At 46.6% G+C, this 23,163-nt stretch overlaps 2 protein-coding genes across 4 annotated transcripts in view; both read left to right on the top strand.

Annotated features, from left to right (window-relative positions):
- Positions 1–8,324: 8,324 nt before the first annotated feature.
- Positions 8,325–9,532, top strand: LOC118211396 (Parkinson disease protein 7 homolog; the record flags this gene model as incomplete). Its single annotated transcript, XM_035388574.1, has 2 exons — positions 8,325–8,433; positions 8,788–9,532. Coding segments are annotated over 2 exons (270 nt in total), but the record flags the coding sequence as incomplete, so codon positions are not given.
- Positions 9,533–10,137: 605 nt separating this feature from the next.
- The window catches only part of kcnab2a (potassium voltage-gated channel, shaker-related subfamily, beta member 2 a), a 66,356-nt gene continuing 53,330 nt past the window's right edge, over positions 10,138–23,163 (top strand). For 2 of the 3 annotated variants that reach the window (XM_035388101.1, XM_035388103.1), the window contains exon 1: positions 10,138–10,291. The gene's annotated coding sequence lies outside the window, so the exon portion shown is untranslated. Of the gene's footprint in view, positions 10,292–17,799; positions 18,225–23,163 lie in introns of those variants that run through there. The other variant, XM_035388102.1, reaches the window with a different exon arrangement.

Genomic DNA, 23,163 nt, shown 5'->3' on the forward strand with positions numbered 1-23,163 from the left:
GTAGAATTGAGTAAGGGCTCTGTGGGCATTACAGGAGCAGATTATCGGCTAATTCCCCCGGGAACCCTTTACTCAGGAGCCTAATACCCGTCAGTGGCCGTAATACCCGGGAGGGTGCGGACGTGGCGCTCCAGCAGGCCGTGGGGGGTGTTTCGGTGAATCGCGGGCCAGAGTGCCGATCGCAGGGCCGAGAGACGGATGACTCGCACTGTCGGCTGTGTAAGACAGCAGTGTGGCGCAGCAGGTAATGAATCAGGTTTGGGTCGCAGGCTGAATTCCCAGGTCTTTTAACCCTGGTCTACTCTTGAGCTGGATTTCATCAGCAAATATCTGTGTAACTGGACAGTGTGTAAAATGGTAGTGTAAACGTCGCGGATCTCAGAAGTAATGCAAAGCCAATCTCCTTGAGTATTCACTACTCCGCCTTCAAGAGTCCGCTGAGATTTGATGAGTTCTCTAGATAAACGCTGAAGTTCACCCTGGTAAAGCAAAACTCACTGGGACCAACGTTTGTGGTGCTCAATGCGTCAAAAATTTATAAAAATATAAATATAAATATAATGCCATGGTTACTCATGAACATCCACAGACCTTCTTGTGTCTCATCGAAAACTACTTTCTACCAAAGTACGCTAGCTGTGGAAATCCACGCAAACAAAGTCTCAAACAAAGCCAGTATTTCTGGAGCTCAGTGTCAATATTGTTTAAACAATGTTGAATCGATTTTATTTGGAAAGAGATGTTGCTGTTTAGTTTTTCAAATGTAAATTTTGGGCTCTGAGGGCAACAAATGCCAAGATAGCACTCCAACTTAAGTGGAAATAGAGCTTTATCTTTGGGTGAACTGCCTCTTTAAGGCTTTATACAGGTCTTACCAATCATGTTTTAACTGTACTGCATAGGTGCTTTATTGGCCAGGTCTCCCTCGGACAAGAGATCTTCAGTCTCAAGGGAGGGATTGCCCGGTTAAATAAATGCTTAATCAAAATGTGTGTGTATTTTGTGAAACATGACTGGAATTTCTGAGAAGTTGATTAAGATCCCGCATTAGTTTTGGGATATGTTTTCTGGGAAATTTAAGGGAGTGCTTTCTGTGGACATGGGACATTGGGTATGCTTAGCCTTATTTTTCTTGATGATGGTTGGCTAGCTGTGACTTTGGTCGTTTTGTAAGACATCTATCTAATAACCCAGGCCCAGTCATGGGCCAATAACATAACAGTTTGTTTTGTTGGGCGGAATATTGTACTTGTCCCAAGGATTGTATTAAGTGGTGTTATTTCAAGTAAACGTGCACCCCATCCACAGTCTCTCTGGGCTACCTTTACTGCCTTAATTAGGCTCATAAGTCAATTCCCACTGAATCCTGGAGTATAATGGAAAACCCATATTGTTGCCATAGGTATCCATCTGAGTAAATGGATAATACCGTATATAAAGTTTTATTGATCATTATCTTGGCAGGTTCACTTATTGAGGGCTGGCTTGAGTAAAGCAGCATTACAAACTGCAGAGTAGAATAAAATGTAGGCTAAACCATACTGGTCATACTTGGGAAATGTTACATGTAATTGTGAGGGGGGCTTTGGCCTTTATTTAGGTCCCTTCTCCTGCTGATTCTGAGATTCCCCCCACCACCATAGGGTCCTGCATTGCCTGCATCACCCCCAGCAGCATCCTTACTGTACAGCTCTCCTCTTTTTAACGGGCCGATCCCGGGTTTTTCCGTCTAACTCTGCAGAATTGCCGTGACGCAAATCCCGGCAGCCAAACCTGCAGCGTCAGGCTGAAGACTTTTGTTTTGGTGCTGCAGTAATTCCGTATGGTCTCCCGCTCTCTAGAGCCACTCTCCCCGCTGGAGCCTGGCCAGGGAGACGCTGAAAAGGGACCAGCTGGCTCTCCCCCCCCCTCTTTTTCCATTTCATTAAAACCGGAGGAACGTCTAGCCGTCAGTTCCTCTGTCTTACCTCACTCTATCGTCAGCTTTCTCTCCCTCTGATTCTGCCCCCTCTCCTGCTGTCTCCCTCCCTCCGTCTCTCTACCCCTCTCTCGTTTCTCTCCCCCTTCTCTCTCTACCTCTACCTCCCTCTCTCTCCTTTCTCTCACCCTCTCCTTTCTCTCCCCCTTCTCTCTCTACCTCTGCCTCTCTCTCTTCCTCTCTCTTCCTCTCTCTCTCTCTCTCTCTCTCTCTCTCTCTCTTTCTCTCCCCCTCTCTGTATTCCCTATCTAGATTACTATAGGTCTGACGGTGCAGTGTAGAGGTGTGTGTGTGAGTGAGTGAGCGTGTGTGACTGTGTGGGGTGTGGGGGGTGCGTTTTGGTTTTTATCGCTCTGTATCGTTCCCCTGCTTTCACTCTCAGGGCTCGTTCATCTCACCCTAACCGCAGAACGCATCGTCTGTGCCTCTCTTTCACACGCACGCACGCACGCACACGCATGTTCATCCCCACGCAGGAGAACAAGAACGCTGCAAGAGGAGGCTGGGCACCCCCCCTCTTCTCCCTCTCTCCTCTTCTCCCCTCTCTCCTGGCCTCTTGTGAATCTGCTTTCCTCTCCGACTGTATCTGGCTGGGACAATCCTGCTGAAGGCTGATAGAGGTGGGTACTGCAGTGTGAGTGTGAGTGTGTGTGTGTGTGTGTGTTATGTGTTGTGTGTGTGTGTGTGCACGCGTTTGCGTGTTACGCATGTGTGTGAGCGTGTATGTATGTGCATGCGTGTGTGTGTATGTGTATGTGTGTGTGTTGGCACCAGTAGTGTGTAGCTCTAACATTTCTTTGCTTCGCTCTGTATCTCTCATCTCCGTTCGGGAGGAATGTTCCTTCTGCCTCCCTTTATGCCTCTCTGTGTCTGTCATGCTTCATGCACAGCAGCTCCTGTCAGACTGGCCTCTGTGTCTCAGCGCATGACAGCGCAGGGGAACGGGGAGCCCCTTCAGGTGTGTGTGTGTGTTACACATTGTGTGTGTGTGCGCGTATGTGTGTTTTACACATAGTGTGTGTGCGTGTGTGTATGTGTGTTTTACACATAGTGTGTGTGTGTGTGTGTGTTTTACACATAGTGTGTGTGTGGGCACGTGTGTATGTGTGTTTTACATGTAGTGTGTGTGTGTGTGTGTGTGTGTGTGTTTTACACATAGTGTGTGTGTGTGTCTACGCTCACCTGCTGCCGCTCGGCCCCTCTGTTAAAGCTGACGCCGGTGTAGCGCCGCTCTCCTCCGCTCGGCGGCTCCCCGCTCTCGCCCCGCCGTCGTCCTGTAGGGCTCCGTGGCGACCGCCGCGCGGCGGACTGGGGCTCCAGAACTGGGCCGGGGGCCAAGCCTGGAGCGAGGCGGTCGGTGGGGGGTGGGGGGTGGGGGGTGCGCCGGCGGTTTGGTGCAGTAAGCTGTTGAACGCAGCGGCAGCAGAACGGTCCGGAGCACAGGGGCCTGCTTGCGCATGTGCATTTGCCTTTTTAGCAATGCACCATGGGAATTTTCAACCCCGGGCCCTCGGCTCATCAGCTGAATGATAATTAATGCCATGTTCGACATTTAGTATTTTTATAGTGTGGTGTTTCTCATCTTTAAAAAAATAATTAGCGGTAATGAATAAGCTGTTTCTTCGTTTGGCGGCGTGCCCTGACCCCTCGTGCTGTTGTGTCTAGCTCGTCTGACTCTGGGCTATATATCCTACGCTGGTCACACTGTTCACTGCCCAGCAGGATGTGGATCTGCAAAATTCAGACTGCAGGAGATGACTGTGCTGAGCTGAGCTCTGCTTCACTGCGGTTCCCTTTGCACTGTCACTGTGGGTCTGCACAGAGTGCCCCCTGCAGGCCGTGCTGAAGACTGCATTTTTCTGCGTATGTGTGTCTATGACCGATCTCCGTTGTACGAATATTTGTCAGTGCATATTGTAGCCGATCTTTACTCGCAGTTTATGGTCATGTTATGATAGACATAGTTCTTCACAGTGACAAAATGAGGGGGTGGGGGGTGGGGGGGAGAAACCTATGTGGATCCTGTGGGGAAAAATACCCTGTGGAGTAAAATTTATTCGCTCAGCCTTTGAAAGGAAATGGAGCAGGAGTGTGAGGAGCCTGGAGCTCGTCTGTGGTTGGGTGTTTCTGGGGCGCAGTTGAGGGCCACAGCGATGTTCCTGCACCGGTTTCAGTTCACTCTGCACCACCTGCATCTCTCTCCTCCGCTTCGCGGTGATGAGAGCATGCCGAAGACGTTTCACCCGGCTCATTTTTTCCAGCTGCCTACGATAACAGCAGCCCAGTTTGTGGCCAGTTTCAGATCAGTTTTGTGTCATCAGCATCATAGGAGAGACTCCAGAAGGTGTTCGTGATTCTTTACGAAGGCAGCCGTGGCTTGGCGTGTTTGGCAGCAGAATGGGACAGTCAGCATCGTGATGGTCATGAGTAAATCTCCTGTTTCTATGTACATGCGCTCTGTGTGCTGTGATCCAACTGCATCTCAGATTTATTTGTTGCTTGCTGTTGCAGTGGTTAGGGAGTTGATATCATATTGTTTCTCTTTTTGCCATTGTTCTTTGTCTGTGCAGAAGACTGCTGGTCCTTGAAAAAGCTCACTGGAGATAAGTGCGCTCACAGCATGCAGTTCAGCATTCAGTTCAGCGCTCTTCTATATTTGGGCGCTGAAACACCTTCGCGTTTGGGTGGCACCTTGTTTTGAGCCGGGACGCCTACAGTCTGCACTTCTGCACTTTACACGTACTCTGGCCTATTTATAAATTCGATGTAAGTTTTGTTAAAGTGCTCTGAGATTGCTTTTTTTTCTTTCATAACAGCGGAGTTAAATGAGCAGGCCTCACAAAGCTTTCATGCAGTAACAGGATTTCACTTACTTTTATAGGCTGTCAAATCCTCTTTGAACATGATGGCCTGTTTACCACAGTAATGCAGTCCCGGCCTTCCTCTGGCACTGTAAAGGCTGTTAGCCAAGAGCTTCATTTCTTCAGTCCTGTTGAAATAAAAGCGTGTTTTTTTTCTGCTTTTATGTTGGTGTTCCCTTGGAGCAGAGGAGTATCTTTCATTTACCTTCTGCTGTCTTTGTGCTCTGTGCTGAGAGCGCAGGCTCAGTCTTGCTGTGCAATGAGAGCACAGGCTCAGTCTCGCTGTGCAGAGAGAGCACAGGCTCAGTCTCTGTGCAGAGAGAGCACAGGCTCAGTCTTACTGTGCTGAGAGAGCACAGGCTCAGTCTCTCTGTGCTGAGAGAGCACAGGCTCAGTCTTGCGGTGCTGAGAGAGCACAGGCTCAGTCTCTCTGTGCTGAGAGAGCACAGGCTCAGTCTTGCGGTGCTGAGAGAGCACAGGCTCAGTCTTACTGTGCTGAGAGAGCACAGGCTCAGTCTCTCTGTGCTGAGAGAGCACAGGCTCAGTCTTACTGTGCTGAGAGAGCACAGGCTCAGTCTTGCGGTGCTGAGAGAGCACAGGCTCAGTCTTACTGCGCTGAGAGAGCACAGGCTCAGTCTCTCTGCGCTGAGAGAGCACAGGCTCAGTCTCTCTGTGCTGAGAGAGCACAGGCTCAGTCTCGCTGTGCTAAGAGCACAGGCTCAGTCTCGCTGTGCTGAGAGCACAGGCTCAGTTTTGCTGTGATTTCTTAGAAGATGAGTTAACATAACATAAAAACCCATGAGTTGGGTTTTTGACCATCGCAGGTAGCCTATTCCACCACCAGAGGCCCAACGGGAGCTGGGGAAGTTAGCAACTCAGTTTTTTTAGTTTTAGTTTTTAGTTTTAAGTTGAACTTCAGGTGGTCCTTTGCCATTCAGTTTGAGAGGTCTAGTAGGCAAGTTGAAATGCACATTGAGTCCAGAGTATCAGCGGTAGAGAAGTTGTATCAGCAGTGTAGCAGTGATAAGACAGACTGTGTTAGAACATGACAGAAGCAAGGAACTTGGTAGGGAAGAGGAGAGGACCAAGGACTGATCCCTGGGGAACACCTGTAGAGAGGAATTTAGGTTTCAAAACTGCTTTGCCCCCATTTGAGAGCTGAGCTGCAGATCCCCAAGGTAATGAAGGAAGACAACAGGATGTGGCCAACTATGTCTGCAAATGCTACAGAGAGAATGAGGAGGATTAGAATGAGAGAGAGGAGAGAGAACCTACATTTGCAGAGAGGAGCTTGCTGACTCATCCCAGAAGCTAGATTGGTGAGGGACTAGGAGGTCATTGTGAGTGAGAAAGGGAGAGAGTTGGTTGAAAACAGCACATTCTCCTGGACAGAAGGAGAAGAAGGCTGCAGGTACACATCTAGTGGACAGGGATGAGTGCATCAGAGAGGAGATGTATGGCAGGATGTAAGCAGGGATGGAATGAAGGAGCGAGGGATCGGATCCAGGGAGGGGGTGGAAGAAAAGACCAAAAAATAAATAGGTAGTTACCAGTTCACCATTTTTAACAATAAGGAGTGCCTTTAGAGAACATTTCATTTGAGAGGCTGAAGTAAGAGTTCTTTCCCATGTAACCATGTATGGGGTGGGGTTATGTCAGCTGGAAATAATGTTGGTTGGCCACCAGGTGGCACAATTTTCATTGAACCAAGTTTTAAGGGCCCCAGAACAGGGACAACCTTGCTTTCTTTCACAAGATATTTAAATTGAGGTCCTGACTGGTAATAGTCTTTTAAAGATCCTGGGGCACTTACTGAAAGTTGTGGGTATTAAACCCTGTATCCTCATCAAATTCCTAAACTCAGACCAGCTCAGTCTTGCAACATTCATCCCCATATGTTTGAAAAGGCTACACAATTGACTTGGCTGCTTATCTTGTTCCCCAGGTTTTCACTGTAAATGAGAAATTAGCTCTTATTTCACTTTGCTAATAAAATAGCTTCCTAATTAGAATGTGCATCACTTACTGTTCATGCAGTTTCTCTACACCTTCATAAATGCCACACGTCCCAGTTTTAGCCTCTGAACATCTGCTCACACATTCAGATACTGTCATCCCACAACCCTTTCTATGGATTCATAGGCCTCTAAACTGTTCTGAAACTCCAGTGCAAGTGAGGGTGTGTGAAATTTGGTGGGAGTGGCACATTTCTTTGAATAAGAAAACCAACTACTTTTTAAGTTTCATGCGAAATCTTATACTTGTAGCATAAAAATATTAACAAGTACTAACAAGTGTCCATGTTAAATATAGTCCTGGCTGACTAATGTTATGTAATGTCATTACCACTCTTGGTCAAGAAGGTAACTGTTTCAGATGTATTTGTTACACATGAAAATGGCTCAGAGCAACAACAGAAGAGCACGGATAAATGTTTGAACTGTATTACTTTAAGCACAGTATTTCCATAATTTGTGCAAGGACTGTACATGCATATATTCCTACATATAAATGCATAAATATCTGAAGTGAAGTTCTGCAGATGAACACAGTGAAACTGCAATGGCTGGGACTGGTGTTCAGTGTTTGTGAAGGTTCTAATGGCTGGCTGCAGCATAGTGATGCCACTTCCTCTGTGTACCAGGGCACAGGAAGGGTGCTGCAAGCAGCACAGGGGTGGAACATCAGCAGTATGGAACCACTGAAAAGGACGTCCTAGAAAACGCAGCGCATCCCCAGTAGTGGGAGGAGCCGTCTCCATGGCGACGGCACCTCCACATTCTGTCCATGCGCATGCGTTTTATACAGGGACATTTGGTGCTGACGATTGCAATGTACTCTTGCAATAAACTTTGCATTGCAGTTTTACTTCAGATACAAAAAAAAAATGTTGAACATTGAGACTTGTGTGCAGGTGCCAGCAGTTGCTCGTTTGAATTAGGATGAGATACACCACAGTATTTTAGGCAGAACCGAAAAGTCTATTGTATATAGTGAATAAGCTGTTCACAGTGGTTAGGTTTGAATCGAGTTGTTGTAGGAAGTGTGTTATTGAACTACTGACAGGATATTGTTACTTCCCCCTTTTCATTTTGCACACTGTGTGTGCTGTATGCTGGGGTGACGGGGGTTCTACTACCGCAGTCAGCCGAGTGAGGCACCCTGTTTCCTGTGTTCTGTGCCTCCGTCCTTCCCCCTGTGTAGCCAACACAGTCTGTCCTGCCATCCCATCCACCGTTCCCATCCTCACCCTCCCTCACCCTTCAAGACACATCCAGGGCCTGGAACAGGAGAAGGGGCGAGAGGGCAGACGACTGCACCTCAGAAACTTGATGCTAACACAGCCAGGAAGCACAATCAATATCTCTGCGATCTGTATTTATGAATGGGTTTATGAGTCTACGTGGTGCTTTTTCCTTGCTGTTTTTATACCTGGAGAGCTGTGACTGGGGCCCTCCAGGACCCACCTCGTCTGCTTGTGGTGACCAGGTGTCCTCTGCGTTTCAGGCCCCACTGCCCTCTTGGCCCATGGCATCGCCTACGGCAGTACAGTTACGACCCACCCCGGCGCCAAGGACAAGATGATGACCGGAGGTAAGGAACGCCTCCAGGTATCACCCCCCTGGGAGTAGCATCATGCTGGAGGCCCACCCACAGCCAATCGGCACTCGCCATTGTTTCAGCTCACACAGCTGAGGCCTGCTTGAGTCATACCAATTCTGTTTGGGGGCGTGGTCATTTTGCTTCATAAAGGAAACCCAGTGAGGCACCCAGTGTCTCATTGTAAGCCAGCACCCCGCAGAATGTACTGCATTGTGCTCCAGCAGGCTTCAGTGTACATTTTGCACTGCATTTACCATGCGCAGATGCTGTTATGTAGAGTGAGCTGCAGAAGCGACGTATGAAAGTCACCGCACACGGTGTTGGTTTCTCTCTCGTCCGCTCCAGGTCACTACACGTACTCTGAGGCCCGTGTGCAGAAGGACGGTAAGCTCATAACCAGCCGCGGCCCCGGAACCAGCTTCGAGTTCGCCCTGGCCATAGTGGAGGAGCTCATGGGAGCCGAGGTCGCCGCCCAAGTCAAAGCCCCGCTTATCCTGAAAGACTGAGCCACGCCCACATGCACCCAAGACCACACCCACTGTCATTCAGAAAGGGCACATTAGCCACATCCAGAAAGATGGTAGAATAGGCAACATTATACCTGTCGTATCAGTGATGTGGGACTCGGGTAAAAGGTGTCTCATGACAGGATGTTGCTCAGCACTTGCTGCCCTTTCTGATCGAACAGTCCCTTATTTTAGGAAATGCTGGACAAATTGAAATTAGCCCAGTGTTTTGCGCATGTCACTTGCTCAAAATAAACATGCCCTCCTTACTCTTACTGATCTGCTGCAATAAGGGGTGTTGTGTGCTGTGGAATTTTGCACTTAAACGTGGCTGGAAAACTTTCTATGCTCATGTTAAAAAAATTATTTGAATTTTATTTTTGCAAGAGCAATTTTGATTGGGTGTTGAGTGTTAAAACATTTTTCACATTAAATTTGCAGTTACTGCAGTACTCTTGGATGAATGACTGAATTCCAAAACATTGCATTTGGGGTACTTGCCCAAATCATGTAATCTATTGATGCAGATTTAAACAATGAAATTACAAAAATATCACTGTCAATAAACTTTGAAGAAATGCCAACCTGCCAGTCTGATCTTAATTTCCAACCCCTTGATTATAGCTCACATACGCACAGGCTCTGATTTTTAAAAATTCCTATTTATAACGTAGTTATACAAAAAATATCAAGTTTAAATCATAAATCGTTTTATATGTTTACATATTTACATTTCATTTCATTCCAAGTCTGGCAATGCTTGTCTTAAATCTTTGTATTTCTGAGATGGTTTTTGAATCATTTTAGACAGACCAGGGATGAACTCCGAGCGAGCTCCTCTTGATGTTGGTTTTTGTTCCAACCATTCTTTTAAGGTTACTGAAAATATGGGCAACGGACCATGTTGGGGTTGCAGCCCTGTTTTGATTAATGCCTTTTAATGCAGCATCCACCCCAATGTCACCTAAATGTAATAATTTTGCACCGATGTCCGGCAAAAAAACTCGAAACCACCAGTTGCCCACATGCAATTGTGTAATTGATTGTGTTTTCAACCAATGGAAAAACTGTCTCTGGTCTTAAATTGTAAAGTCGGGTATGGCTCTTCTTCAGTGGACCGCAGTGTGTTACAGGAAGTGAAACCAGTGATTCTACGGGTGCACATGAAGGAAATTACCCAATGGCAGCAGTTGCGGTAACAAAAGGGCGGGTGTAAAAAGTAGCGCTGGGTGGGCATGTTAAAGCGGTAAAAACAAGAAGAGGATCTGGCGTGGACCGGGTAGTTCGTTGCTGGGATACAGAAAGGTACCAGTATTTGGTGCTCTGGAGAAAACGCATTTCAGGTAAGAGCAATTCATTGTTACGGACTCATTTAAAAATGTATTCACTATTACAGAAAGGTAGATCACATTTTCCATGTCTTCACAGACCGGCAACCAGCTAGATGGCCAGATGTTGTTTGCATAGACAGACATTAACTGACTAACCAGGTAGCATAGCGTTAGAAAAATAAAAGAAACCCACCAAACTGTCAAGCTGACTTCACTGACACATGGTTCAGCAGCTTTAGCCAAGTAATACAGCGATAGCTAGCTAAACCTAACGTGTTAACTGGCATTACTTAACTAACGTGAAGTATAGAACTAGCACAACTCACAACATTAGCTGGCATGTTCCATGTTTTAAATGAACGTTGGATAGTTAACTAGAACGTTATGTCTTCGCCATCGACACAGTGCGCTGCAGCGGTTCCTTTTGTTCTCTATTGCTTGGTTGCTGGCCGGCCAGGTCGTGGTTCGGCAGCCAATTGTATGCAGTTGGCCATATTATACCTACAGTAACGCAATGTCAAAATAACTATCAAATATAGACGTAAAAAAACATTGCATTAAAGTGTTGTGGTTGTCTGATCAAGGAAGTTTCACTTACATTTGAGCAGCGCAGCCAATGTTCAGTGAGCTGAAGCAGAGGTAGCCTGCTACATTACTACGTCTACACTGTAAATTAGGCAGAATCTGCATTTTCTGGTGAGCTCGACCTAGGTATGATCAGTGTCGTAACGTTAACAGTTACTAGCTAAGTCAGTGATTTGTCTTGGTTCTGACAGTCTTGGGTCAGTCAGTTGGGATTTATTTCTTATATTGTGTTAGAGTTGACGTTCACATGGCTGCTGTAATATATATATATAAAAGTTACACTGCAGTCAAAGTTTAGCTTGCAGACCCTGTGAAATATTCTGCCGTAGGATACAGCTAACGCAGTGCAGCTGCAGTCAGCTACGATCGTTTGTAACATTACTCTGCCTTTCGGTATGCTTCGTACCCTAGGGAGCAGTATTGAAATGCAATCGCATATTTTTCCAACCCCAAATGCTATTACTCGGCATGGTGCAGTGCAACGCGGTGGGATGGGCTGCTGTTTCTTCTGCCTTGCTGTAGTTCGCAGTCTGGTCGCGGTCTCATGGAAGATCGACCGAACCAAGGACGATTCCCTTGTTCATGCAATATTGGGAAGGTGTAATTTTTTTGGTGTTCTGTAAGGACCGAGCCATATTTGCGCTGCTAGTTATATGAATGTACAACTTAATTTTACGGAGCACAGGATGATGATTGATGAGAGGCCAGGGACTATATAAAATTGTATACAATACTGCTACCCGTGAATGCCCAGTAATGGAATTAAGGTGAACTAATCTAGGGATGGAAATTAAAGCCTGAGACAGATAAATGTATTTGTAGAAAACAGCAGCCTTTTATGTTTGGTTTGCTAGTGCACACACCTGAGGTTTCTTTCTATGAAGAGTATATTTTTCAGTGTACTGTAAACAAACACCTGCTTCCCCACCCTATAATGAGATTTTAAATTGTATTTGAAAAATACATATCTTATGAAGAGACATGTACAACTCATTCCTCCCATATAATATGCATTGCATGGAGCAATTGGAGCTGGGGTGTTTAACAAAAAAAAAAATGCACACACATTTGTGACCGAGAGCCCTCAGGCGGTATTACTTAACCCCTTAAAACTCTATTAAAACTCAGGGCGTTTTGTAACAATGCCCCCGTCTTAAACCACATTTATCTTCAAAACTACATACAGTACAGACATGGTTCAAACTTGAAATAAAGAGCTCCTGCCGGAGTCTCACTCTGTAAACATACAGGACATATTTATTCTCAAAAATGACAAATAAATCCAAAAAATGTTTAGTATTTTCTTTATTCTATAGTAATTGCATGTACTTCTGATACTGGACAAAACCAGATTTCTTTTTCCAATCGTGTCCCAGGATTTGTACAACACCAGGATGAAAGTTTGAAGTGAACTGGACAAAGCTGTCAAATTTGACATGCATTTTCCCAAAGGTGGGCCCAAGTGTCCCCACAGCATCTCCAAATGGCACCAAACCTCTAAAAATTGGAATATTGTGCATATCTTGTTTTTCCCAGCCATATTCCACTTCCAGAAGCTAATTCATCAAAGTGCAAAGAGTCTAAGCTTTACAACGGCATACGTGTTATAGCCCCGCACCTTGAATCAATGTCAGATAAAAGCAATAATTTAAGACAGTGTTATTGTTAGATGCCGTCGTCTAATTTCACGGCCATTGGGCTAAGGATTTAAAATGAATGCCTACTATTTAAAATGTGAACAAGGGGTGAAGAGATGGTGATGTTCATACCATAATTAAAACAATTTGTGGAATGGCAAGGGTGAGGTCAAAAGCGCCCATTATTTTGATTGATGACAGACAAAGTGACCCTGCGCTGATCAGTGCCAGAAGAGGACCGGCCATCGATAAACGTCCTCTCCAGGAAGCTGTTCGCTCGGCTGTGAAGGTGCCCCTGTAGCGGCTCTCTCAATCTGTTCAGCTCAGGACGACGCTGAAGAATGAGCGCATCAATCATCGGCCTTCTTTCTCATAACAGACGGCTTATTTCTCCGTCCCTGAATGGCAGGAGTGATTCTCTCTTATCACTGTAGGGCGCACTTGAAAAGGTTTGATATTTATACCCCGACTGTCGTCGGTGAAAAGACCTGGCAGCACCATTCTTGTTTTCTGTTCGGGTGGAAGAAGGTGAATCTTTGGGATGGGCCTAAACAGAAGGCCGTTTTCTCTGCAGTAACAGTGGATTTCAGCGCTGTAGAATTACGCTTTTCAGCGCTAATGTCCCCCCGTGGGTTTGATTGCAGTTTCTCACTCGCAATTTATATTGATGGGGACTAAACCCTGGTGCTCCCAGAAAAAGGCAGTACAGTGCTTGCATGTTCTGAGAGATCAGAGGTAGCTTTACTGATTTCTGTTCAGTTGTGTTATTAGTATTTCCATGTGTACAGAATGTATATATGTGTAGACCGTATGATCAGGTCTGTTTTCATGGCAACTCTCTTTAAACAGGAAGTTGTTATCTGTCTGCTTGTGAACACTGCCTCACACTTACGCAAGCAGTTCTTTCAAGCCGTTTTCTCCATGGTCAACTTTTTTCACCACAGCGCCGGTAAATAAAGACACCTATAGAAGTGTGTGATCTCTCAATCATCTATAAGCAAGCAGCAAGAACCAAATCCAACCAGTCAAAAAGAACTTTATTGCACACTGTTTTTTTTCAATGTGCAATAAAGTATTGGATTGCCCACTGTTGCACAGCAGAAAGGAAATGCAACAGAACACATCTCCAGTGGTGTTGCTGCACTTGTTGTAGATTGGTTTCTAGCTGGTTTTGGGGTTGTCTTCATTCCTCAGAGTAGCTAAATTGTGCTTTGCCTGTCGTGCTGTAGCTCATGTGTTTGCAAGCATATTTGAAGGTGAGCATCACTTCGGAAATCTTTTAGTTCTGAAAGCTTTTAAAAATATTACCATTCTCAGTCACCAGAAGATTTGCACAAATAAAATTGAAGGGATTTCCTTTGTGTGAGGTGATTTCCACTGATAATATTGTAATCATTTTTCATCAGCGTTGTAGCAATGGGATATGATTAAATAATGCTTATTATTGTCTACTGTATGCGTGCTATAAACCTTGCCTACTATAAATCTGACCCATCTTCATGGAAAAAATCACAAGTAGAATTCAAACAGGAGCATTTTTTTAATATTAGATTATACAAAACACAAAATTAAAGCATTTTGAGGAAAGAAATCCTTTCAAAACTGGTCATACGAATTATATCACCACTGCTGTCTCAATGTCAGTCTTTCTCGATTTTACATTTTTGTACTTTTAGTAGCCTTTCTCTGGAGGGACAGATGCAGTCGTGATTGTACTTGTGCTTGTGTCCTTGTGACTGAAACCATAGCTCAGAGGTTCTCAAACATGTCTGTCTCAGGGACCCCTAAACTGACCTTCCTGTGGCTGAGGATAAATAAAATGGTTCATGTTTCACACCTTTTGCACCCATCCAACTCCTACTGCATTCAGTGCTGTAGCTGTTTAACACAGCAGTACTTGGAAATAAGTCTAAATTGTGATTTTAACTTGGGTCTGTATAAGACAACCTGCTATTTAAAACTAAGTATTGCACTGCCACAATGATCAGTTTGTCCACGGATCTGCAAAGAAGACTAGATTTAAATCTTCTGACAATCTGAAATATGCAAATTATTCAATCTGCACAAAGTGTTATTAAAATGTGCAGTATTTTTTTCATTGTGCTAAGGCCTCTGTGGGACTTCTGTCATGCTGAGAGGGTCCTCAAGGAATCCCAGTTTGGGAAGGGCTGAGAGAACAGGACGGCCTGTGAGGTGCTTAATGCATTCAGCTATTTGCTCTGTACTGGAGCAGTGTGGGAACTTGGAGGACATGGTTGCAGTTTCTGCAAGATCGTTGCTTAGGACCGATCTTGCGATTGTGTCTTCATGATTGGACTATAAAAGTGTTTTATTGTAGGAGTTATGGCTGCAGGGGTGTAATTACAGTGCCCCGTCAGGGGGGGTTTGGGAACCTTTGCAGTGGGAGGGGTTAATGAGAAAAGCTGAACTCTGTCATCTGCAACACTCTTCATGATGACATTCATTAGCTTGTCTACTCGACGCATATGATCGTATAATTAGCAAGTGCTCCCACAAACAAAATATATCCAGGTCTATTTGCGGACCTGGTGAGTTTGGAGACTTCCCATTGCTCTCTCATAAGCCTGCATGTAGGGTGACTGAACCTGTTCCAGAATGCGCCCTATATTCTTCATCATGTTGTGATATGCAGCTAGAGATGGCTCAGGGTGTAAAAATTGTGTATAGACTGTGACCCCTGACTCCTAACAACTATGTGAGGTATTGTTAAAATCAAGGGAGGATTTTTCAGGGGTGTGGTTGTTTTGTGACAGACCTGCAGCTGTGACTAGCCTGCAATTGTAATTGAATCAAACTTGGAATCCAACGAACTTGGAATCCAACCTCTCTATGCATTGCGGTGGTCTCTTGAACACCAGAACTTAACATTCTAAATGTAGCTGAATATATGGAGACGTGTCGAGTTGACAGTGGTGGTAAAGCCGCACCGACCGCAGTCGCTGTCACACAAAGTCACCACCGAAGCCCTGTTCTGAGTCAGGAAAAACCCTGGTTCACGCTCCACGTCCTCGTCCCGAGGGACTCGAGAGGGAACGTAGAGCCATAGTTCGGTGTCTGCAGACGATAATCTCCAGGCAAAGTGATTTTCACGGCCTCTTTCGTCTGTAGAATTGAGTAAGGGCTCTGTGGGCATTACAGGAGCAGATTATCGGCTAATTCCCCCGGGAACCCTTTACTCAGGAGCCTAATACCCGTCAGTGGCCGTAATACCCGGGAGGGTGCGGACGTGGCGCTCCAGCAGGCCGTGGGGGGTGTTTCGGTGAATCGCGGGCCAGAGTGCCGATCGCAGGGCCGAGAGACGGATGACTCGCACTGTCGGCTGTGTAAGACAGCAGTGTGGCGCAGCAGGTAATGAATCAGGTTTGGGTCGCAGGCTGAATTCCCAGGTCTTTTAACCCTGGTCTACTCTTGAGCTGGATTTCATCAGCAAATATCTGTGTAACTGGACAGTGTGTAAAATGGTAGTGTAAACGTCGCGGATCTCAGAAGTAATGCAAAGCCAATCTCCTTGAGTATTCACTACTCCGCCTTCAAGAGTCCGCTGAGATTTGATGAGTTCTCTAGATAAACGCTGAAGTTCACCCTGGTAAAGCAAAACTCACTGGGACCAACGTTTGTGGTGCTCAATGCGTCAAAAATTTATAAAAATATAAATATAAATATAATGCCATGGTTACTCATGAACATCCACAGACCTTCTTGTGTCTCATCGAAAACTACTTTCTACCAAAGTACGCTAGCTGTGGAAATCCACGCAAACAAAGTCTCAAACAAAGCCAGTATTTCTGGAGCTCAGTGTCAATATTGTTTAAACAATGTTGAATCGATTTTATTTGGAAAGAGATGTTGCTGTTTAGTTTTTCAAATGTAAATTTTGGGCTCTGAGGGCAACAAATGCCAAGATAGCACTCCAACTTAAGTGGAAATAGAGCTTTATCTTTGGGTGAACTGCCTCTTTAAGGCTTTATACAGGTCTTACCAATCATGTTTTAACTGTACTGCATAGGTGCTTTATTGGCCAGGTCTCCCTCGGACAAGAGATCTTCAGTCTCAAGGGAGGGATTGCCCGGTTAAATAAATGCTTAATCAAAATGTGTGTGTATTTTGTGAAACATGACTGGAATTTCTGAGAAGTTGATTAAGATCCCGCATTAGTTTTGGGATATGTTTTCTGGGAAATTTAAGGGAGTGCTTTCTGTGGACATGGGACATTGGGTATGCTTAGCCTTATTTTTCTTGATGATGGTTGGCTAGCTGTGACTTTGGTCGTTTTGTAAGACATCTATCTAATAACCCAGGCCCAGTCATGGGCCAATAACATAACAGTTTGTTTTGTTGGGCGGAATATTGTACTTGTCCCAAGGATTGTATTAAGTGGTGTTATTTCAAGTAAACGTGCACCCCATCCACAGTCTCTCTGGGCTACCTTTACTGCCTTAATTAGGCTCATAAGTCAATTCCCACTGAATCCTGGAGTATAATGGAAAACCCATATTGTTGCCATAGGTATCCATCTGAGTAAATGGATAATACCGTATATAAAGTTTTATTGATCATTATCTTGGCAGGTTCACTTATTGAGGGCTGGCTTGAGTAAAGCAGCATTACAAACTGCAGAGTAGAATAAAATGTAGGCTAAACCATACTGGTCATACTTGGGAAATGTTACATGTAATTGTGAGGGGGGCTTTGGCCTTTATTTAGGTCCCTTCTCCTGCTGATTCTGAGATTCCCCCCACCACCATAGGGTCCTGCATTGCCTGCATCACCCCCAGCAGCATCCTTACTGTACAGCTCTCCTCTTTTTAACGGGCCGATCCCGGGTTTTTCCGTCTAACTCTGCAGAATTGCCGTGACGCAAATCCCGGCAGCCAAACCTGCAGCGTCAGGCTGAAGACTTTTGTTTTGGTGCTGCAGTAATTCCGTATGGTCTCCCGCTCTCTAGAGCCACTCTCCCCGCTGGAGCCTGGCCAGGGAGACGCTGAAAAGGGACCAGCTGGCTCTCCCCCCCCCTCTTTTTCCATTTCATTAAAACCGGAGGAACGTCTAGCCGTCAGTTCCTCTGTCTTACCTCACTCTATCGTCAGCTTTCTCTCCCTCTGATTCTGCCCCCTCTCCTGCTGTCTCCCTCCCTCCGTCTCTCTACCCCTCTCTCGTTTCTCTCCCCCTTCTCTCTCTACCTCTACCTCCCTCTCTCTCCTTTCTCTCACCCTCTCCTTTCTCTCCCCCTTCTCTCTCTACCTCTGCCTCTCTCTCTTCCTCTCTCTTCCTCTCTCTCTCTCTCTCTCTCTCTCTCTCTCTCTTTCTCTCCCCCTCTCTGTATTCCCTATCTAGATTACTATAGGTCTGACGGTGCAGTGTAGAGGTGTGTGTGTGAGTGAGTGAGCGTGTGTGACTGTGTGGGGTGTGGGGGGTGCGTTTTGGTTTTTATCGCTCTGTATCGTTCCCCTGCTTTCACTCTCAGGGCTCGTTCATCTCACCCTAACCGCAGAACGCATCGTCTGTGCCTCTCTTTCACACGCACGCACGCACGCACACGCATGTTCATCCCCACGCAGGAGAACAAGAACGCTGCAAGAGGAGGCTGGGCACCCCCCCTCTTCTCCCTCTCTCCTCTTCTCCCCTCTCTCCTGGCCTCTTGTGAATCTGCTTTCCTCTCCGACTGTATCTGGCTGGGACAATCCTGCTGAAGGCTGATAGAGGTGGGTACTGCAGTGTGAGTGTGTGTGTGTGTGTGTGTTATGTGTTGTGTGTGTGTGTGCACACGTTTGCGTGTTACGCATGTGTGTGAGCGTGTATGTATGTGCATGCGTGTGTGTGTATGTGTATGTGTGTGTGTTGGCACCAGTAGTGTGTAGCTCTAACATTTCTTTGCTTCGCTCTGTATCTCTCATCTCCGTTCGGGAGGAATGTTCCTTCTGCCTCCCTTTATGCCTCTCTGTGTCTGTCATGCTTCATGCACAGCAGCTCCTGTCAGACTGGCCTCTGTGTCTCAGCGCATGACAGCGCAGGGGAACGGGGAGCCCCTTCAGGTGTGTGTGTGTGTTACACATTGTGTGTGTGTGCGCGTATGTGTGTTTTACACATAGTGTGTGTGCGTGTGTGTATGTGTGTTTTACACATAGTGTGTGTGTGTGTGTGTGTTTTACACATAGTGTGTGTGGGCACGTGTGTATGTGTGTTTTACATGTAGTGTGTGTGTGTGTGTGTGTGTGTGTGTTTTACACATAGTGTGTGTGTGTGTCTACGCTCACCTGCTGCCGCTCGGCCCCTCTGTTAAAGCTGACGCCGGTGTAGCGCCGCTCTCCTCCGCTCGGCGGCTCCCCGCTCTCGCCCCGCCGTCGTCCTGTAGGGCTCCGTGGCGACCGCCGCGCGGCGGACTGGGGCTCCAGAACTGGGCCGGGGGCCAAGCCTGGAGCGAGGCGGTCGGTGGGGGGTGGGGGGTGGGGGGTGCGCCGGCGGTTTGGTGCAGTAAGCTGTTGAACGCAGCGGCAGCAGAACGGTCCGGAGCACAGGGGCCTGCTTGCGCATGTGCATTTGCCTTTTTAGCAATGCACCATGGGAATTTTCAACCCCGGGCCCTCGGCTCATCAGCTGAATGATAATTAATGCCATGTTCGACATTTAGTATTTTTATAGTGTGGTGTTTCTCATCTTTAAAAAAATAATTAGCGGTAATGAATAAGCTGTTTCTTCGTTTGGCGGCGTGCCCTGACCCCTCGTGCTGTTGTGTCTAGCTCGTCTGACTCTGGGCTATATATCCTACGCTGGTCACACTGTTCACTGCCCAGCAGGATGTGGATCTGCAAAATTCAGACTGCAGGAGATGACTGTGCTGAGCTGAGCTCTGCTTCACTGCGGTTCCCTTTGCACTGTCACTGTGGGTCTGCACAGAGTGCCCCCTGCAGGCCGTGCTGAAGACTGCATTTTTCTGCGTATGTGTGTCTATGACCGATCTCCGTTGTACGAATATTTGTCAGTGCATATTGTAGCCGATCTTTACTCGCAGTTTATGGTCATGTTATGATAGACATAGTTCTTCACAGTGACAAAATGAGGGGGTGGGGGGTGGGGGGGAGAAACCTATGTGGATCCTGTGGGGAAAAATACCCTGTGGAGTAAAATTTATTCGCTCAGCCTTTGAAAGGAAATGGAGCAGGAGTGTGAGGAGCCTGGAGCTCGTCTGTGGTTGGGTGTTTCTGGGGCGCAGTTGAGGGCCACAGCGATGTTCCTGCACCGGTTTCAGTTCACTCTGCACCACCTGCATCTCTCTCCTCCGCTTCGCGGTGATGAGAGCATGCCGAAGACGTTTCACCCGGCTCATTTTTTCCAGCTGCCTACGATAACAGCAGCCCAGTTTGTGGCCAGTTTCAGATCAGTTTTGTGTCATCAGCATCATAGGAGAGACTCCAGAAGGTGTTCGTGATTCTTTACGAAGGCAGCCGTGGCTTGGCGTGTTTGGCAGCAGAATGGGACAGTCAGCATCGTGATGGTCATGAGTAAATCTCCTGTTTCTATGTACATGCGCTCTGTGTGCTGTGATCCAACTGCATCTCAGATTTATTTGTTGCTTGCTGTTGCAGTGGTTAGGGAGTTGATATCATATTGTTTCTCTTTTTGCCATTGTTCTTTGTCTGTGCAGAAGACTGCTGGTCCTTGAAAAAGCTCACTGGAGATAAGTGCGCTCACAGCATGCAGTTCAGCATTCAGTTCAGCGCTCTTCTATATTTGGGCGCTGAAACACCTTCGCGTTTGGGTGGCACCTTGTTTTGAGCCGGGACGCCTACAGTCTGCACTTCTGCACTTTACACGTACTCTGGCCTATTTATAAATTCGATGTAAGTTTTGTTAAAGTGCTCTGAGATTGCTTTTTTTTCTTTCATAACAGCGGAGTTAAATGAGCAGGCCTCACAAAGCTTTCATGCAGTAACAGGATTTCACTTACTTTTATAGGCTGTCAAATCCTCTTTGAACATGATGGCCTGTTTACCACAGTAATGCAGTCCCGGCCTTCCTCTGGCACTGTAAAGGCTGTTAGCCAAGAGCTTCATTTCTTCAGTCCTGTTGAAATAAAAGCGTGTTTTTTTTCTGCTTTTATGTTGGTGTTCCCTTGGAGCAGAGGAGTATCTTTCATTTACCTTCTGCTGTCTTTGTGCTCTGTGCTGAGAGCGCAGGCTCAGTCTTGCTGTGCAATGAGAGCACAGGCTCAGTCTCGCTGTGCAGAGAGAGCACAGGCTCAGTCTCTGTGCAGAGAGAGCACAGGCTCAGTCTTACTGTGCTGAGAGAGCACAGGCTCAGTCTCTCTGTGCTGAGAGAGCACAGGCTCAGTCTTGCGGTGCTGAGAGAGCACAGGCTCAGTCTCTCTGTGCTGAGAGAGCACAGGCTCAGTCTTGCGGTGCTGAGAGAGCACAGGCTCAGTCTTACTGTGCTGAGAGAGCACAGGCTCAGTCTCTCTGTGCTGAGAGAGCACAGGCTCAGTCTTACTGTGCTGAGAGAGCACAGGCTCAGTCTTGCGGTGCTGAGAGAGCACAGGCTCAGTCTTACTGCGCTGAGAGAGCACAGGCTCAGTCTCTCTGCGCTGAGAGAGCACAGGCTCAGTCTCTCTGTGCTGAGAGAGCACAGGCTCAGTCTCGCTGTGCTAAGAGCACAGGCTCAGTCTCGCTGTGCTGAGAGCACAGGCTCAGTTTTGCTGTGATTTCTTAGAAGATGAGTTAACATAACATAAAAACCCATGAGTTGGGTTTTTGACCATCGCAGGTAGCCTATTCCACCACCAGAGGCCCAACGGGAGCTGGGGAAGTTAGCAACTCAGTTTTTTTAGTTTTAGTTTTTAGTTTTAAGTTGAACTTCAGGTGGTCCTTTGCCATTCAGTTTGAGAGGTCTAGTAGGCAAGTTGAAATGCACATTGAGTCCAGAGTATCAGCGGTAGAGAAGTTGTATCAGCAGTGTAGCAGTGATAAGACAGACTGTGTTAGAACATGACAGAAGCAAGGAACTTGGTAGGGAAGAGGAGAGGACCAAGGACTGATCCCTGGGGAACACCTGTAGAGAGGAATTTAGGTTTCAAAACTGCTTTGCCCCCATTTGAGAGCTGAGCTGCAGATCCCCAAGGTAATGAAGGAAGACAACAGGATGTGGCCAACTATGTCTGCAAATGCTACAGAGAGAATGAGGAGGATTAGAATGAGAGAGAGGAGAGAGAACCTACATTTGCAGAGAGGAGCTTGCTGACTCATCCCAGAAGCTAGATTGGTGAGGGACTAGGAGGTCATTGTGAGTGAGAAAGGGAGAGAGTTGGTTGAAAACAGCACATTCTCCTGGACAGAAGGAGAAGAAGGCTGCAGGTACACATCTAGTGGACAGGGATGAGTGCATCAGAGAGGAGATGTATGGCAGGATGTAAGCAGGGATGGAATGAAGGAGCGAGGGATCGGATCCAGGGAGGGGGTGGAAGAAAAGACCAAAAAATAAATAGGTAGTTACCAGTTCACCATTTTTAACAATAAGGAGTGCCTTTAGAGAACATTTCATTTGAGAGGCTGAAGTAAGAGTTCTTTCCCATGTAACCATGTATGGGGTGGGGTTATGTGCTATGTGTTTTTTTTTTTTCTTATTATGTGTCTTGACTGTTTTGCTGTGATTGTTTGCTGTTCTGTCATGAGCACACTGAGGAAAATTCCTAACAGCTAAGTTGTATGGCAATAAAGTATTGAATCTTGAATCTCTAATCTTTGTTGTACGTCGCTCTGGATAAGAGCGTCTGCCAAATGCCTGTAATGTAATGTAATGTAATCTTGAACCTCATACACGGTACATGTCTTTGTAATGTTAGGTTTTGTCCATTGGGGGGAGCTAGAGAGTGTGACCCGTGGAACTTAAAGACCCCCCCCACTAACTGACAGCAGTGAAGAGCAGTAAGTCTATGTGGGTTACGTGCCCTCTGTTCCAGCGGACCCCTCCCAGACGATGAGGATGCCGGTGCTTTAATTACAGTCCCGTGTTTTACGTGCGCAACATGCTTCCTCATCACAGGACGTTTAGCTCCCGCACGTGATGCATGTAGGCAGAGGCCCCGGGCTTCTCAGCTGAAACGCACAGGCTGCCTGTCCTTCACTGTTATTTCCCCACAGATTGGGCTGTCGTCCAAGAAAAATGGCGCGTTAAAATTTGTGTATTATTTTGTAAAAACCAAATAGGAATAGTTACAGCGTGGAATGTGACAGTTTCTAACAGCTCTCAGAATCCGTTTGTAGCTGTTAAAACCCTGATATTTTTGTGAAACGGATGATTTGGCAGCGGACAGCTTTTGAGCTATGCAAATGCATGATTGGTGCGCCGTATTTTTGATGGAGTGAAATCGAGAGAGTGGGAGCTGGGAGAGGGGGAGGCCGAGCAGAAATGTGTAGCTAACCTCTCTGCAGCAGGTCTTTGACCAATGGCGATGCAGCTGCATGGATGAGCTGACCAATCTGATGCCCTCGGTCTGTTGCTGTGTGTGTGGGGGGTGTGACCCTCGTTTTTGTGGAGCCTCGCGCACATTGACAGCGTATTGATGCTCGTATTGATAGCAGTATCACGTGTGCACTGGCAGTCCACTGACGGCACGCTGCCATGTTGTAGACTGGTACAGTACGGTAGCGA

Source organism: Anguilla anguilla, chromosome 13 (assembly GCF_013347855.1).
Source record: "Anguilla anguilla isolate fAngAng1 chromosome 13, fAngAng1.pri, whole genome shotgun sequence".
Classification (NCBI taxonomy): Eukaryota; Metazoa; Chordata; class Actinopteri; order Anguilliformes; family Anguillidae; genus Anguilla; species Anguilla anguilla.